Raw genomic sequence first — 14218 nt, 5'->3', positions numbered from 1 at the left:
TGAGTTCCATTGCCTAAACTTGTTAGACTGGCCGCTTTAATTAAAATTCAGTAAAAAATGAGACACATCGGACAACTTGTGTCCATTTAATTTCTGCTGCAACAATTTGTTCTGTTTTGACAACCAAGATGCACGTTTTGAAAGATGTGCTTACGACAAGTTTGACGAGGTTTATAGAAAAAACAAATTGATTTGTATAACGACAGATGTATGATGATGTTTTACAGGATTTGACAGAGCACCTTCATACAGCTCCATACGTTTGTATTTGTCGTTCGTCGTATACGACAAATCCCAGAGCAGCGCCTTACCCGACGTTTGAAAGGGTGCTGAAGTATGTTCAAGCAAACGATAATAAAAACGAAAACAATTACACATATGTAGACGACAAAAGAACGCGAAAGTAAAACGAAAAAAGTAGATACGATAAAGGAAAGGATTTTAATCTTGTGATTTTAGTCATTACGTAGTAATGTCGGGTTAGAACAACCATGCGTTGGATTAGCTAACAAAATGGATTAGCTAAAAAAGAAGGAAAAATTCCTGAGCCAAGGTAGCTGTATATTTTGCAAAACAAAAACAAACTCCAGCAAGCGTTATGCATGGCGTTATCCTGGTTAGGGAAGGTTACGCATACGTTTAAAATGTATTGTAAATAGGCAAATGTCTTGCGCAGGACGAAATGAACGAATACGGAAAGAGCAATAAAATTAAAAAGACCGATAAGCTTATTTGGTGTCCGAACGATTTATTTAATTATTGTGTTGCTCAACAGTAGACACGGTAAGTACGGTAAATACGGGGGAAAATTTAATAAATTGCAAATTTTCTAAAAAATGATTGTAAACCCGTAAAAGGATGTTTGAAGTCTGAACAACGTAAACCCAGCTTTAGATTGTAGTGAATTGAATGTTTGTATGTTTCTTGAACGACCAAAAAAAACATAACACAAAAAGGCCTGTAAAACCTAGCAATAATTAATTAAAATTGTTGAGTATGCAACAGGCAAGGTAAAAGTAAACGTACATTAAACCACTGAAAACGGCTACATTATTCAATCCGCAGTTAGAATACAATCAATCGATACGTCGTGCGCGTCGGACGGCAGCCCGTCAGCGGACACAATTTGTTCGCAAAATCCAATCCCCACCAGATGGGTGGTGTGCTGCGGTGCGTTAGGGTGTTTGCCAAAGTACTCCTTCAAAAATCGATCATAATACCCACCACCGTGACCGAGGCGCCCACCTGCTTTGGTAAAAGCCACACCGGGCAGGATGATTAGATCCAAACCTGTTTGCAAAAGGTGGAGAAGAAAACGAGAAAAGGTAAATTTGTACTAAACTTCAACAGTGAACGGTATAAGAAAGTTCGCCTACAAGTATGCAATTTAAATACACTTTTTGTTTTTTTGTAAGACTTATAATTTCGATTCGTTTTACTTTGGATTGAATTATTGACAATTTTTTTCTATCAGACATTTACGCAGTAAGGACTTAGATTTGAAAAAGAAATTTTTACCGTTTTCCCCCTAGGCAATCGATTTGATATAAAATGGTATATACCGCTTCACAAGCTGTGTGCGAGACTGTTCATTTCGCCGATAGAATTTATGATGTTCTGACCCACACTGCTCTATCTTTCACCTTTTTAGGTTTCGGCAAAAAAAAAAATAAGGATACCTGACCGGAAAAGGATACCCACCTGTTGAGAGACCATCCTCGCGTGTTGCGTCGTCGAATGCGGGCTGCTTGATATTCCACGTGGTCATCGGTAGCCGGTCGTAATCCTCCATATCATTGATTCGAACCATTTTCATTGCACTCCTGTTGTACGTTGGCACAAAAACCTGCGGACAAGCAAGCAATAAAAGAAAGTGCGAAACGATGAGAAGCTAGGTTAGCGCATAAAGCATCGAACAAAGCAATTCCGCATCGATTTCCGGTAATCGAAATTGCTCCTGTTTTTCGCGTTGGTTTGGAAATCCCGTGGGAAGTGTTTCCTGCGCTCTTTGTATGTGTGTGTGTGTTTGCGTGAATTATTGTCTGGATTGGTATCGTGATGCGAAACGGACATTTTGTTTGTTTCTAGGGGAGCATTTGAACCATTTTGATGGGGGCATAATTGTTTGTGCTAAAGCGTCTCTTTGGTTACGATTGTGCGTTTATTTCGCCCTGGATTGTAGATAGCGAAATTGATCTCACTTGACCAATTAAATGTTATTTGGATTGATTTAATCAATCTGATTGCTTCAATTAAACTTATAAGCTGGAAAATATCATTTGGAAGTAACAATTATGAAACAAAACAGAGCTACACTTGAAAACACGCATTCACCACAATTTTCCGAATGGAAAATCAATGGCACCTTCGGTGTGAGAACTCCAACTGTTCATGGTCGGTTGCTTGAATTTTCCCCAACGAGAATTACCGAGCGGAAACCGATGGCAACAGCGCGGGTTTTCCAATATCATTAGAAATGTCACGGTTCGGCTGGTGCAATTATCGTACTCGATATTCCTTTCACCCGCCAGCTTAACGTCAAGGTGCCAGCGAGCGAAAATCGCAATTGGACTCCTTATGCTTGGCTGTGCAAAAAAAAAACATGAATACAAAAAAACAAATCTCCCGGGATTCGTTTTGCTCCTTTCGCCATTCGGAACTGGCATGGAAAAATATTTCCAGAACAGAGCGGTTAAGCATAATTCAATGCGACACTTCCTTACCATTCTGTACGCTTCAGTTGCGTTTTTTGTGGCTTTACGCTTCGGTACGGAATATGGTGCGCGCACAGTACGGTACAGTTTATGTTCATGATTGCTGCCACCCCGAAAAAAGGACGGTCAAAGTTCAATTTCAGCTGCGTGAGAATGCCCCAAGCACTAGTGCAAACCCGTTTTCAAGGGAATTTTTAAATTATTGTTATCTTCTTAGCTACTAACAGGATCGGGGGTCATATCCTTCCACGTACTCCCTTCGTGCCAACACAAACACCGGCTCCGGCTTTAGACACGAAAAAAGCAATAGCATACTAAAGTGAAAAACGACATAGAGCAGGAAATATTTGGAAGAATTCATATAAACGTAACACGTGCCTGTTTCCGTTGTTGAAACATCCGCTCCAGCAGGGGCCTTGTGTTGACTTCGGTGTCGGTACTGAGATAGACACTAATCCTTTGACAGCGCTCGTAGAACGGAAGCGCCATAACCTGAGCCCAGCCCCACGAGTGTAGAAGAAAGGCGAAAAAAAGTATTTTAGGCAATTGTATATGTTGATTTGTTTACGGACGTGAGCCCCGAAATGCTATTACTACCTTGTCGATGATGATGCCCGATTGTCGCTGACGTTCGTCGGGTGTAAGGGTCTGCAGCTTCTGCTTGATACGCTGCCGAAGGGCGACCTTAGCTGGATTTTGAATGCGTTGCATGGCTTGTGGATGGCAATTTGAAGTTTCGGGTAAATTCCGTACGGTGAAAGGTTTGTCTGTGCTAAAGATTAGAGGATGTTCAAAGTATTAGCAAAGGATATTAATACATATAAGTTTACTATAAAATAAAATCGTTCTATGCTTGTAAAAATAATAATTGAAGCTTATTCTCCGACGATTAAGACTATAAAAATTACAAAAATGACTGTTTATAATATTGTTAGCTATAATTTTCAACACGGCCTTTAGACATTGTGAGTAAATGGTACAATCATCACCAATTATGAATTCTGTAGCTTATCTGCAACCCTCGTTAATTCGGCCCAAATTAACCTCGTCAAACTAATAGCTTCATATTATACACTTCGTATGCGGATAGTGTCCTTCTTAATATTTCATGTTTTGACAGTACCACTTGGGTAGCGTGGATATAGAAAATGTGTCTCTTGTAGAACTTTTACTGATATGCTTCGATTATGCACCGATGCAGCGGAACCGTAAGCAACTGAAATTACGCATCTTCCTTCCCCGGTGGTATCATTTTTTTCTATGATCCAATAAAGTTTGCCCTATGGCGCTGGCAAGGGTGCTTTCATATTTTTCTTCTATTAGTTTTTTTTCTTTGAAACCCACATTCCACATGCCATAGTATCCTGGTGTGTTTGCAGAAATCCAATCGATGGTAAAAAATCCAATCATCTATCGGAGAACAATGTTGATTCTGGCAAACATACTATAACGTACATAGTGTTGTATGCAGATGAGACTGAACAGGGTATTCTATTTTTTATTTTTTGTTGCTAGCAACTGTATGCAAGACCATTGACTACCTCTAGACCAGAACAGTGTGTTGAATTGAATAACGATAGGGAAAAAGGAAAAAGCAAATCATTTCATCAGAAATGATCATCTCGACGAGGAGCATATGAGCACGTTAAACTATTCATAAATAGTGGATTTATCTGATACAAATGCATCCATACTTAGGACATATCTATGCAGACTGGTTCATAGAAAATCCAAGATTGAGAATAATGAAACTTAATTATTGGCTATACTAAACTGCTGAATTTTTATAAAATAAAATTTTACTACATACAACACATATTACATTTTTTTAAACATTTGAGTAAATAATATAACATCAAAATATGGTTTAAGTTCTATCTAATCTAATCCAGCAATGAACTCTCCCTGTGTGGATGTGATAGTATACATCCTGCTTCTGAAATGCCATTGCCTGCAGATAAATGTTAGGTGGACAAATAGAACGATGGTCCGATATTGGCTATTAACTGTTGCAGAAGCAGTCGTTTGCCAACCACACAAAGGGGTTGACAAGCAGTAAACTCTTGGTTAAAGTAAAAAAGAGAGTCCTAACCTTGCACTTTCTTTTGCTGCCCTTTAACCTTTACACGACAACTTACACGAGGAGCACAAATGTTAGGGAAGTAGAGCATATTGCATGTTTCAATAACTAGCTGCGCTGTATTCTGATGATTAATTGAAAAAAAAGTTTGATAGGAAACTGGCAGTTTGTGCCTTAGCAGTGAACTCCTGAAGTTTAGCAAATTTATTTAAAAAAAAGATTTGTTTGCTAACTGGCTAGGACGAGGAATTAGCGGAATTAGTGGAAAAAGAATCTAAAAAGCATAATAATGAATGCTTGATATGCAGACGAATTTTGATATTATTTATTTTGTTTGTAAAACGTTTATCGTTAACATGTATTCCAAGTACAGTTAAATTCACCGTTAGCATGTCTTCCAGTGAAAACCAAATGCATACACTTAAACTATTTTTAATAAAATTTTAACATTAAACGTATTGAACTTTTAACAATGTGCAGGCAATGAGCATTTATGTTCGCAGGAACATGTAGCAGCTAAAAAAAGTAACCAGACGCTTGTAAGAATATTAGATTACTTATTTGATAAGCCATTGTTGTGACCGGAAAAGAGGATCCGTAAGAATGTCCGGGCTCGTGTATCTTGACTCATGAGAAAATGGGAAGTTCTATCGAATGCGGTGGATAAAACCGTATGACTATTTTTAGTATTTTTTATACAATTTCCTTCCAGATATGAAAGGATGTTCGAAAAAAACGAAACAGCTCCACCACTAAGTAAAGCTTCAATGGAATTAAGAATTACTACTTTGTTCCTTCGAACTTTTGTGCTGGTCGATCGTTCGCGAAGTAACTGCTCTGTTGCACCACGTACAAAAATATATCTCGCTATTAGTTCGTAGTGGATTTTTTATTCTAAGCCAGCAAATAAAACGTGAAGAAATTTATGTGCAAAAATTTTCACCTTCATTCGAGGGGAATATGTTTTGCAGGACACGGGATTGCACGGAAGGTATTTAATAATGGAGAAGAGACAACAGTCCAGCTTGCTCGCAGGTGCACCGAAAGCTGACATTTTTGTGCGGATGATAATATTGTTTTATTTAATTTCAGTCGCGTTGGCTTTCGTTCGTTGGCAGGGTTATGCGGTAGCGAATTCCGACCAACGCTAAAGCATGATGACTGACGGGCGTCCCATTTCGCTTCCAACGCGCAAGAAAACGGGATGATATCCTTCGGTTGTCATCTCTCCATACCGCTATATTGAAAGGTTTGGGGTTTTCCTTTTCGGTTATCATCTATTGTTTGTCAGTTTCTGACCATTGACAAGGTGGCATGTGAAGCAAACGACCGCGTATTGCAATTGACGTCAATGTACGAGGGCACTAATAATGTGGCAATATGGAGCAGAACTTCTTGCGAAATATTCTCACGTCTTCCCCGGACAAAAAGTAAGACAAAACAACAACATAGTCCCACATACAAACATACCCATACATACCGCCGGCTAACACCCGTGGCGTGGGAGGAAAAGTTTCTATTAACCATTAACCGATCGTTTCGTTCGTGAAGTCGCATAAAAGTCTGCCGTTATCGCGTAGACAGGCTGGTAGCAGGGTGCTTTTTTTTGTTAAATCTCTATTTCATTGGTGCGTTCACGAGTGCGCCGGCAGCTATTCAAGCGCTTAGAAAGCGCTTTTCCATTTTCAATTAACTTCAGTCTATCTAAAACCGTGCGATGTGTTGCGATGTTTTTTGGGGGTGGTTTGCATTGTTCATCGCCGTTGACGCAACCGATTATTTAGGTTACAAACTTTTAAATTGTTAGTAATGGGTTGATAAGCTTGCGGCTGCTTTTGAACGCTGATAGACAAAAAAATAATTTTTAGCAAAAAAGAATACTGAAGAGGGTCTACATGTTTACAACTGTAGTAGCAGCTAGTTACTTTACTGTTCGTTTTAGTTGTGGAATACACAGATTAATATGTCATGTTAGGTATAATGCTCAAAATTTATGATTTTTATTTAAGGGATGATTCAACTTTTACGTAACGTAACAAATAAAGATTTTTGATCCTCTCCAAACAAAAAGTAATGCTGGAAGTATCACCACTCTATTAATTAGGTCATTAATTGGCGAATCCTCAAATAAAAAATGAATAAAAAGATATTGTTAATTAAATTTACACCTTTAATAATCACTTCACTTTAAAAAAAAAATAAAAATTCAGGATATTGCAGTGAATATTTTAATAGCACCACGTGAATTCTGTTGTCATTTACAATCTCTCTCGTCTCGGCTTCAGAACATAGCGGTTTTACATTTGATTCAGTGTTTTTATCTGTACCTTGTGTTAGACTATTAGTTGTAGCTTCGTTTTAACGATTAAGTGATTGGAGTAGCTCCTCCCAAAACTCTTTTGTTTATCATATTTTAGCAATCTTGGAAGGATTGTGATCCACAACAAAACGTTAAACTAAATCCAACACATCTCTTCTATATTACTCAATATAATTGACAAATTGAAGCTAGATTACATTCTTTATGACGGATTCCAGGACTGTACTCTTGCTGTACTGTACTGGTACTATCGAGAGGCTAGAAGTAGACTTATTTTTGTCAACTCTTACCTTTTTCTAAAAGATTTTTTTTGTGCTTCAGAACGTCCATGCTGTATCAGGGCTTTAAAATCTTTTAAATATAAAAAAGCTAGGTAAGTAATATATGGTTGCTAATAATATATAGTTTCGTTGTGGTATTGACTATTCGAAAAAACAGTAGGAAAGCATTTGTTTGGATGTTTTCGTAATAATTTTTACAAATTAATTAATAAACTGTGCGCATTCCAGTGACCTCCCTGTCTCCAGCAGCGTTACGTAATTGTTGAATGATCCCGATTTAACTGATAACATTAACTGAACAATAAACTGAATTTTATCTAGAAGCTATCGTGGTCTACGCAGTAGAGATGTTATTAAATTTGGATTCCACCACAACGTTTATTATTACGATTATAAACGTTTGAGCTGCTCACAGTGTTGATGATGCTGCTAATTGGCATTTGTAAACAAAGACTTGCCAAACCACTTACGCAGTGTTAACGACAGAATGCGCGTAATCTTAAGAATAAACAAGACGTTGATTCATTAGGTTCAAGGTTAATTTTGGAGTTGAAGTTGTTGAATTGATAAAAATGATCACATTTTAGGGAAATAGAGTTTTTATTCTCTTCTTGCGTTTATTGTTCATACTAAAAATGACAAACGGGATAGTTAAATAATTAATTTGTTGGGAGGTTTGGGAATATTTCAAGATGCAGTTACTTTGTGCCATCTTTAAAAAACTAACAATAAAGCTTAATTGCAAGCATAAAACGGCAGATAAGGAAAAGTTTAATTTGTGTAATGACTCACTGGTCAGCAGAATCCAGCGTAATATGACGCCACAAAACTATACAAACATTTGGTTTTATGTACGGGACGTTACAATCCGAATGGGATTGTGACGATCGATTTGCTATCTGAATTAACAGTTTGTTTGATCAATTTTGATTCAGCTCAATTAACAACAATAAAAAAAAACTTTCAAACGTTTCATCTAACATCCGTAAGAGATTACAAACACAGCTTGAGGTTAGAACATAACACCAATACTTGATGTGCCGGCGTGCTGTAACAGCTGCTCTGCCGACAGGGCAAACAAAATAACGACTGCAGTAGATAAGAACTCAGTTAGTATAGAAGCACAGTTTGCTGCATCGTTCTATAGAACTGATACAGATGTAGATTATATTTTACTGCCAGTTTCATGGTCAGCATTCCATATTGTCAACACGCTTCATATTCCTACCTTTTAACACGTTTCACAAACAAACTTTGCACAGGAGATGAAACAATTACGTTGGATCTGTGATTTGTGAAAGCTACTTACGTTAAAGAGAAGTATTTTAATTATTTTAACCGTTGATTTCACTCGTTTGCAAACGAAAACACTTCTTGACGTATTGAAAGTGATAAGATGACACCGGTACTAGTCTATGCAAGTGTTTGAATCGTTTAATTGAAATGAAGGGTTCGTACCCTCGTGTCTGTTTGGTGCGTTGTGATTGCGTTTGAATAGCGTTTACATGTTTTATGCATTTTGCGTACAAAACGGTGTTCACATGAAATTGTGTACATCATGTACAATGGTCAGGACGAATACCTCAGCAAAAAATCGCATAACTTCTATTTTATTAAATAATTGAAGAACGACCAATATATTTGTAACATTATTTCATTATCATCACTTTTTGTACCACCTAAACTGGTGTCGACGAACGAAAGCGTGTTAGTGCAGTGAGTTCCTGTCGGAATGCTCGGAAAGTTTTGCGTACGCAGCGAGTTTTATAGGATTGAGCGAAAGCTCACGGTGTGAGTGCCCAGGCAAACGGAAACTCACCAAATAGCTCTGAATGCTCGTTGTATGCTACGCAACACCGCGTTTGCGCATGTTATTAAGGAACGTATTTGAGGCCAAATTTCAGCAACTTGCTTTATTATTTTAAAGCTTATTTGGTGTAAAATAATAATTATTACTCGTAGTACTTTTAATAAAACTCGGAATGGAGATGCTTATATAGGTTTCACGGTGCAAAACATGAGAAGCATAAGAGAATGTCGATATAAATGCGTAACAGAGTAATCCGACCGGGATTGAGTTCCGACTTGAAAGCAATTTGTCTACATGGTACTGAGTACCATACAGAAGAGCAAAACAAGGAAATAGCAAAGGCCTCGGTGTCGGATCGTTGCTATTTCGTGAGACAGGTGTATTTTCCCCTTCGCCAGGGACAGACGCTAAACTTGGTCTGATGCTGCTCGGATGTCCTTTGTGCTGTGCGGGCAGTGGAACTTACCGGTACTGTTTGCTGAATTTGCTGCTAGTGTTGTGTGTTATTTTCAAAGTATTGTCACAAAGTTTTTATCACATTTCTTAACACAAATGTTGCTATCAAATATTCAGCAGTTTGCTCACAAAAATCCCACTTTAGTTTGGTGAATTTGGTACCGATTGTTGTAAAGTTTCGCGATGCGTGTAGCAAGTGATTTGGAGGACGCTTCTTGCCCAGGCTAGAGCTCCGGGGGCTTGCCATTGTCCAATGTACGAACGTATCTGTGAACTGGTGAACCAGACGCATATATTTTGCTAGCTGCTTTGTGTTTGTGCTGAACAGCACATCGTGTTGTTTGTGTGTATGTGAGATGTTGGATGTCTGGTGGAGCAAAGTGTTTGAAATTCGCATTCTGTCAAACAAAAGGCACGTGGAGGCAGCACTATTGATGCATTAAACTGCATATATGTGCGTGATGGCGCTTTGTTTATATATTTCATCTGTGCACGATTCAGATTATAGTAGATCGAATACTTTCTACTATAATTGCTCTGTCGACGGAGGAGGAGTTTTCTGAACATCAACAGCAATGAAGTTGATGTAGAGAAAGTTTAAATTTATATTGTGTAAAGTTTGTGATAAATTAACGATCAGTGTGAGTGTGTGTGTGAGTGTGCTTTGATCTATAATTTATGTGAATAAGATGAGAAAAATTAGAGAAAAATCGAAAACATAAACAGAAACTAAGCAATGAATTTATTTTTTGTTTATATTTATCTGATTATCACGGTGTTTGCTTGGTTTGAAGGTTAATGTTTACAATGTTCAAAAGGTATTTCGACGTTGTTTTTTGTTCTAGCTCTAGTTACGAGCATTTTCGGTTATGGTAAATGAATCCTTTATTCAAATAAAGGTATAAAGGATACGGAAATACTTTTCAAATGAAAGTACAGTGTTATTAATTGAAATCCTACGTTTTATTTAAGATTTAGATCACATTAGAGCTTGCCACCCTTCATGGAAACGTAATTAATACGAAGAATTATCGTGCGCCTGCATTGCTGCAATTTGCATCAATCATTTATTATGGTTCTAACTTTGTTTCGTATTGTATATTGCAACACTCGCTTAGTGTTAATTGGTAGAAATTGTTAGAATTTTTGTTTACACATGTAGAAAAATAAGTTTTTGATATTAACAAACTGCGTAAGTCGAACAAAAATAAAATTAAGCTGTACAAATTAAAAGTATTAATTGAGAATGAAACAATTATAATATGTAATCAACATGGAGATTTGTCTGATATTGCTTTCCGTCAAAAAGAAGAAGTTTTAAAAGTTAATTGTGAGTCATGTTATGTGATGTGTTTCGATCGAGTTTAGAGTTTAAATATTCCATTCGTGTATCTTTAGGACGTCTTGAATATGTATAATTAAGGGTTCAAACTTTTAAATGAAGTGCTGTGTCTAAATATCTAATAGGGAAACATATGATCAATAATTATGCCAAATTTTTCCGGTAGAACCCTGTAAATAAATTGAAATCTATTGCTGGGTTTGCCCAATCTAGTAACCATATGCAGAAATTTGTTGACATTATTAGTGCATGTATATGGAAACACTTTTCCTTCGATTTAAACTTTTCCATCAAAGTAAATAACACCTTCATTTTCTCGTGAATTTGTTTCTTTTAGTGATATAGTGCAGTGGAATATTATTTAAAAGCGCCATAATTCTTACATCATCTGCGTAAGTGATTCAAGTGATTGATGTGGCAATGAAATTGAAGTTACTCAGTGTGTTATAGAAAATGCATTAAAGCTAACCTGTAGTAGGAGCAAAACAAAGGAGTAGACGGAGAAAGAAAGGCAAATTTGTTGTGATTTTTACGATAAAGATAGAATGATTATGTGTGTATTCTGGTTCACAAGTATTACGATAAGTGTAGTGTCCAGTAAACAACGGAAGTGTAATGTTTTAAAAATGTGAAAATCGATCCAGTGGTAAAAATTGTAACGAGTCACAATACACTACCCTACCGTCCATCAGAGGTCAACGGACGGAAGTTTGCAATGAAACAAATACATCAGCAGTATTAAAACTGGCAAGACAGGCAGGATCGAAACATGAAACATGTAAGTAGCTATAGAACAATAGAGAAAAGAAATGTAACCGTACGATGGGGTAGATGTTCGGAAATATGTATTATAGTACCTTTTGCTCTGTTTTGTGCTGTTTTTGTGTGTGTGTGTGTGTGCTGTTTTTTTATTTTTCAGGCGAATTTACTCCCTCTTGTAAGGCTGCGTAGTTTGATGTGAAAGTGCAACATAAACAGAAATACAAACAAACAGAAAACGGTGAATACGAGCGTACGAGGTTGTTTGTTTGCATTCGTTTCTAACCGCTGGATTTTGTAGCGTACGTTCATGAGTGGTTTGAATGAGCTTTCTATGTATGTAGAGTGTTGTGGTTTATGTTGCCTTTCATCAAACTTCGTACAGCTGTAGAAGTGTTTTATATCCTTTATTGTTAACAGTTGCATGCTTGTGTTTGTTTTTGAATGTTGTTGGTTTTCTATTGTTTTCAGTTTATTGTTTTTTTTTCATAGTAAACAAGCATTTATGCGACAAAATGGGAAGGATTATTTGAAACGGGTTTTTTTATTTATAGTATTTTTTCTGTTTAACTATCTTCGTGACGTATGATGTGTTGTCAGATTTATTGTAACATCGTATTAGGCGTAATAGATTTATTATAACATCGTATTATTTAATATAACATCGTATAAATTTTATTATGGCATCATGAACTTGGCGACTAAATATCTAACGGTCTAGGTTTTATTATGCTATAGAAATTGTAGAAGGTTTTGTTCAAAATTTTTGATCTGGAACAAACTTTATAAAAAAAAATATTTTTTTTTTGTGAAACTACACCAAGATAAATTATGTTGTGGAACAATATTTTATTCAAACAAAACAAATTTATTGTTTATTTTTCCAGAATATGGAAAAAAAGAGATTATCTTGTTAAAATTTTTGATTTTATGCATTTGTCAGGGGATTTGGGAGGAAGGCAGGTTATTTGGACTAATTAATTTATATTGAACTATACCAGCGTGTAAGCATTTAAGCACATTAGTTGAAGGTCTTTTACTTTTGAAGGTCTGTGTTTGTTACGGGAAGCCTCAGCTTGGTATGGGTTGATTTACAACTTTCATAGTACTAAACCATGCGACTGCTTTGTTATTGTAGTCCATACATGAAAACATCAAATTCACTTTGTATTTAATAGTATTAACAATAATATGTGACACCTACCGGTATTATTCACACCGCGCTTTTCTCTGTGTAATGAAGTACTATAATTTGATTGTTATATACCCATTAAACATTAACTACGGGAGAAACATCAAGCTATTGTTGTGCTCATCAATGTATTTGGCACACATCACCATTGCCGTCAGCCGTTTTGCAGCCGAGTGATATAAATTTGTGCACTTAAATTCACATTGATTGCAGCATGTGAGTGGTTTATTACAGGAAAATGCTTCACTGAGGAAAAACATTATGAACGGAACCACAAAATCTCTTAATGATAGGTTTAATAGCACATACATGTGTTAAGTAGCAAATGTAGTGTGCGTTTCCCGCTAACATTTCAGTGTGTTATGAGGCACAACATGGAACAAGCAGGGCATTTGTCGGTACATGGTGCGAATGTTGATAATTGATTTTTTCATATTTCACAGTTTTAAAAACATTTTAACTGATGCTTTGAAAAACTCTATGAGAGTTATAAAATTCGAATATTTGTTGTTGGCTTATGTTTTGACATTTATCAAAAACAATTAAAAAATATAAACCTGCACATGTATTGTTTTCCGCAACTTAAGCCTAAGATTTGTTTGCTCCACCTTTCCCCACATTGTAAGCTTCTTTAAGCTGATACAAATGAATGCTTGCTTTCGGGAAATAGATGCAGTGTGGCGTAAAATTAGCACCAACGATTATTAATCCTTGTCCCTGCAGAATAATTATGTGCCCCTTAGGCCACCTAGCCGTAGGTCTGTTGGGAACAGAAATAATAAATATCCCAAAGCATCGAGCGCTCTGGTGGAAGCATGACGATGCATTCTAATTACAATTCTCAGCGGTTAAAAAAGTCGTTGATTAAAATGGAATGTCAAAAAATAAGTTAAAACATAAAAATGGTAACCGAAAATAATACCTTTTCAACGTGGCGCTACGATGCTGTGTTTCTGTGGCTTCTGTTGGCCGGATGCAGACGTAAAATGAAGGCACTTATTAGCATATAAAACGGTTCGTCGTTCGTAATCTGGCCCAACGAGCGGTAGATGCTGGCCTTTCCGGTTATTATGAAATATGTGGAGGATTTTCTCCACCGCAAGTTGATGCATACTGTGGAGACGCTGGGCAAATTATAAGAATTCGTTGGGAAAATTTTGACCCAATGATCAGAATTTTGAATGAAAAATTTGTGTGTTTACAATGTTGTTTATACATGCCGGCAAATATTGATTTATGTGTAGCATTTGTGAAGGACGTAAAC

The 14218-nt window shown here is 36.7% G+C and overlaps 2 protein-coding genes across 9 annotated transcripts in view; one reads left to right on the top strand and one right to left on the bottom strand.

Moving 5' to 3' along the window:
- Nucleotides 1–590: 590 nt before the first annotated feature.
- Nucleotides 591–9398, bottom strand: LOC125768919 (5-formyltetrahydrofolate cyclo-ligase). Its single transcript, XM_049437250.1, has 5 exons — nt 8705–9398; nt 3312–3486; nt 3093–3206; nt 1702–1846; nt 591–1290 (listed from the first exon to the last, which is right to left on the bottom strand). Exons 2-5 carry the CDS (start codon nt 3423–3425, stop codon nt 1055–1057), a joined length of 609 nt encoding a protein of 202 aa, XP_049293207.1. The 5' UTR covers nt 3426–3486; nt 8705–9398; the 3' UTR covers nt 591–1054.
- An 82-nt stretch (nt 9399–9480) lies between these two features.
- The window catches only part of LOC125768809 (transient receptor potential cation channel trpm), a 68886-nt gene continuing 64148 nt past the window's right edge, over nt 9481–14218 (top strand). For 4 of the 8 annotated variants that reach the window (XM_049436952.1, XM_049436953.1, XM_049436949.1 and 1 more), the window contains exons 1-2: nt 9482–9719; nt 11341–11781. In XM_049436952.1, the coding sequence (XP_049292909.1) occupies nt 11773–11781 (9 nt within the window). In that variant the 5' untranslated portion in view covers nt 9482–9719; nt 11341–11772. Of the gene's footprint in view, nt 9720–11340; nt 11782–14218 lie in introns of those variants that run through there. The other 4 variants (XM_049436946.1, XM_049436934.1, XM_049436947.1 and 1 more) reach the window with 2 other exon arrangements.

The sequence above is a fragment of the Anopheles funestus genome, chromosome 3RL, assembly GCF_943734845.2.
Source record: "Anopheles funestus chromosome 3RL, idAnoFuneDA-416_04, whole genome shotgun sequence".
Classification (NCBI taxonomy): domain Eukaryota; kingdom Metazoa; phylum Arthropoda; class Insecta; order Diptera; family Culicidae; genus Anopheles; species Anopheles funestus.
The sequence above is the reverse complement of the archived record's forward strand: the minus strand, read 5'-3'. Positions and strand labels throughout refer to the sequence as shown.

What these genes read in the sequence shown, in the direction of transcription:
- LOC125768919 (XM_049437250.1), bottom strand. Translation starts at nt 3,425, where the DNA reads ATGCAACGCATTCAAAATCCAGCTAAGGTCGCCCTTCGGCAGCGTATC. An exon ending in TGTTTCAACAACGGAAACAG is followed by an intron (nt 1,847 to 3,092) that starts GCACGTGTTACG and finishes GCTTGTCCGCAG; the next exon opens with GTTTTTGTGCCAACGTACAA. An exon ending in CGAGGATGGTCTCTCAACAG is followed by an intron (nt 1,291 to 1,701) that starts GTGGGTATCCTT and finishes TTTTGCAAACAG; the next exon opens with GTTTGGATCTAATCATCCTG.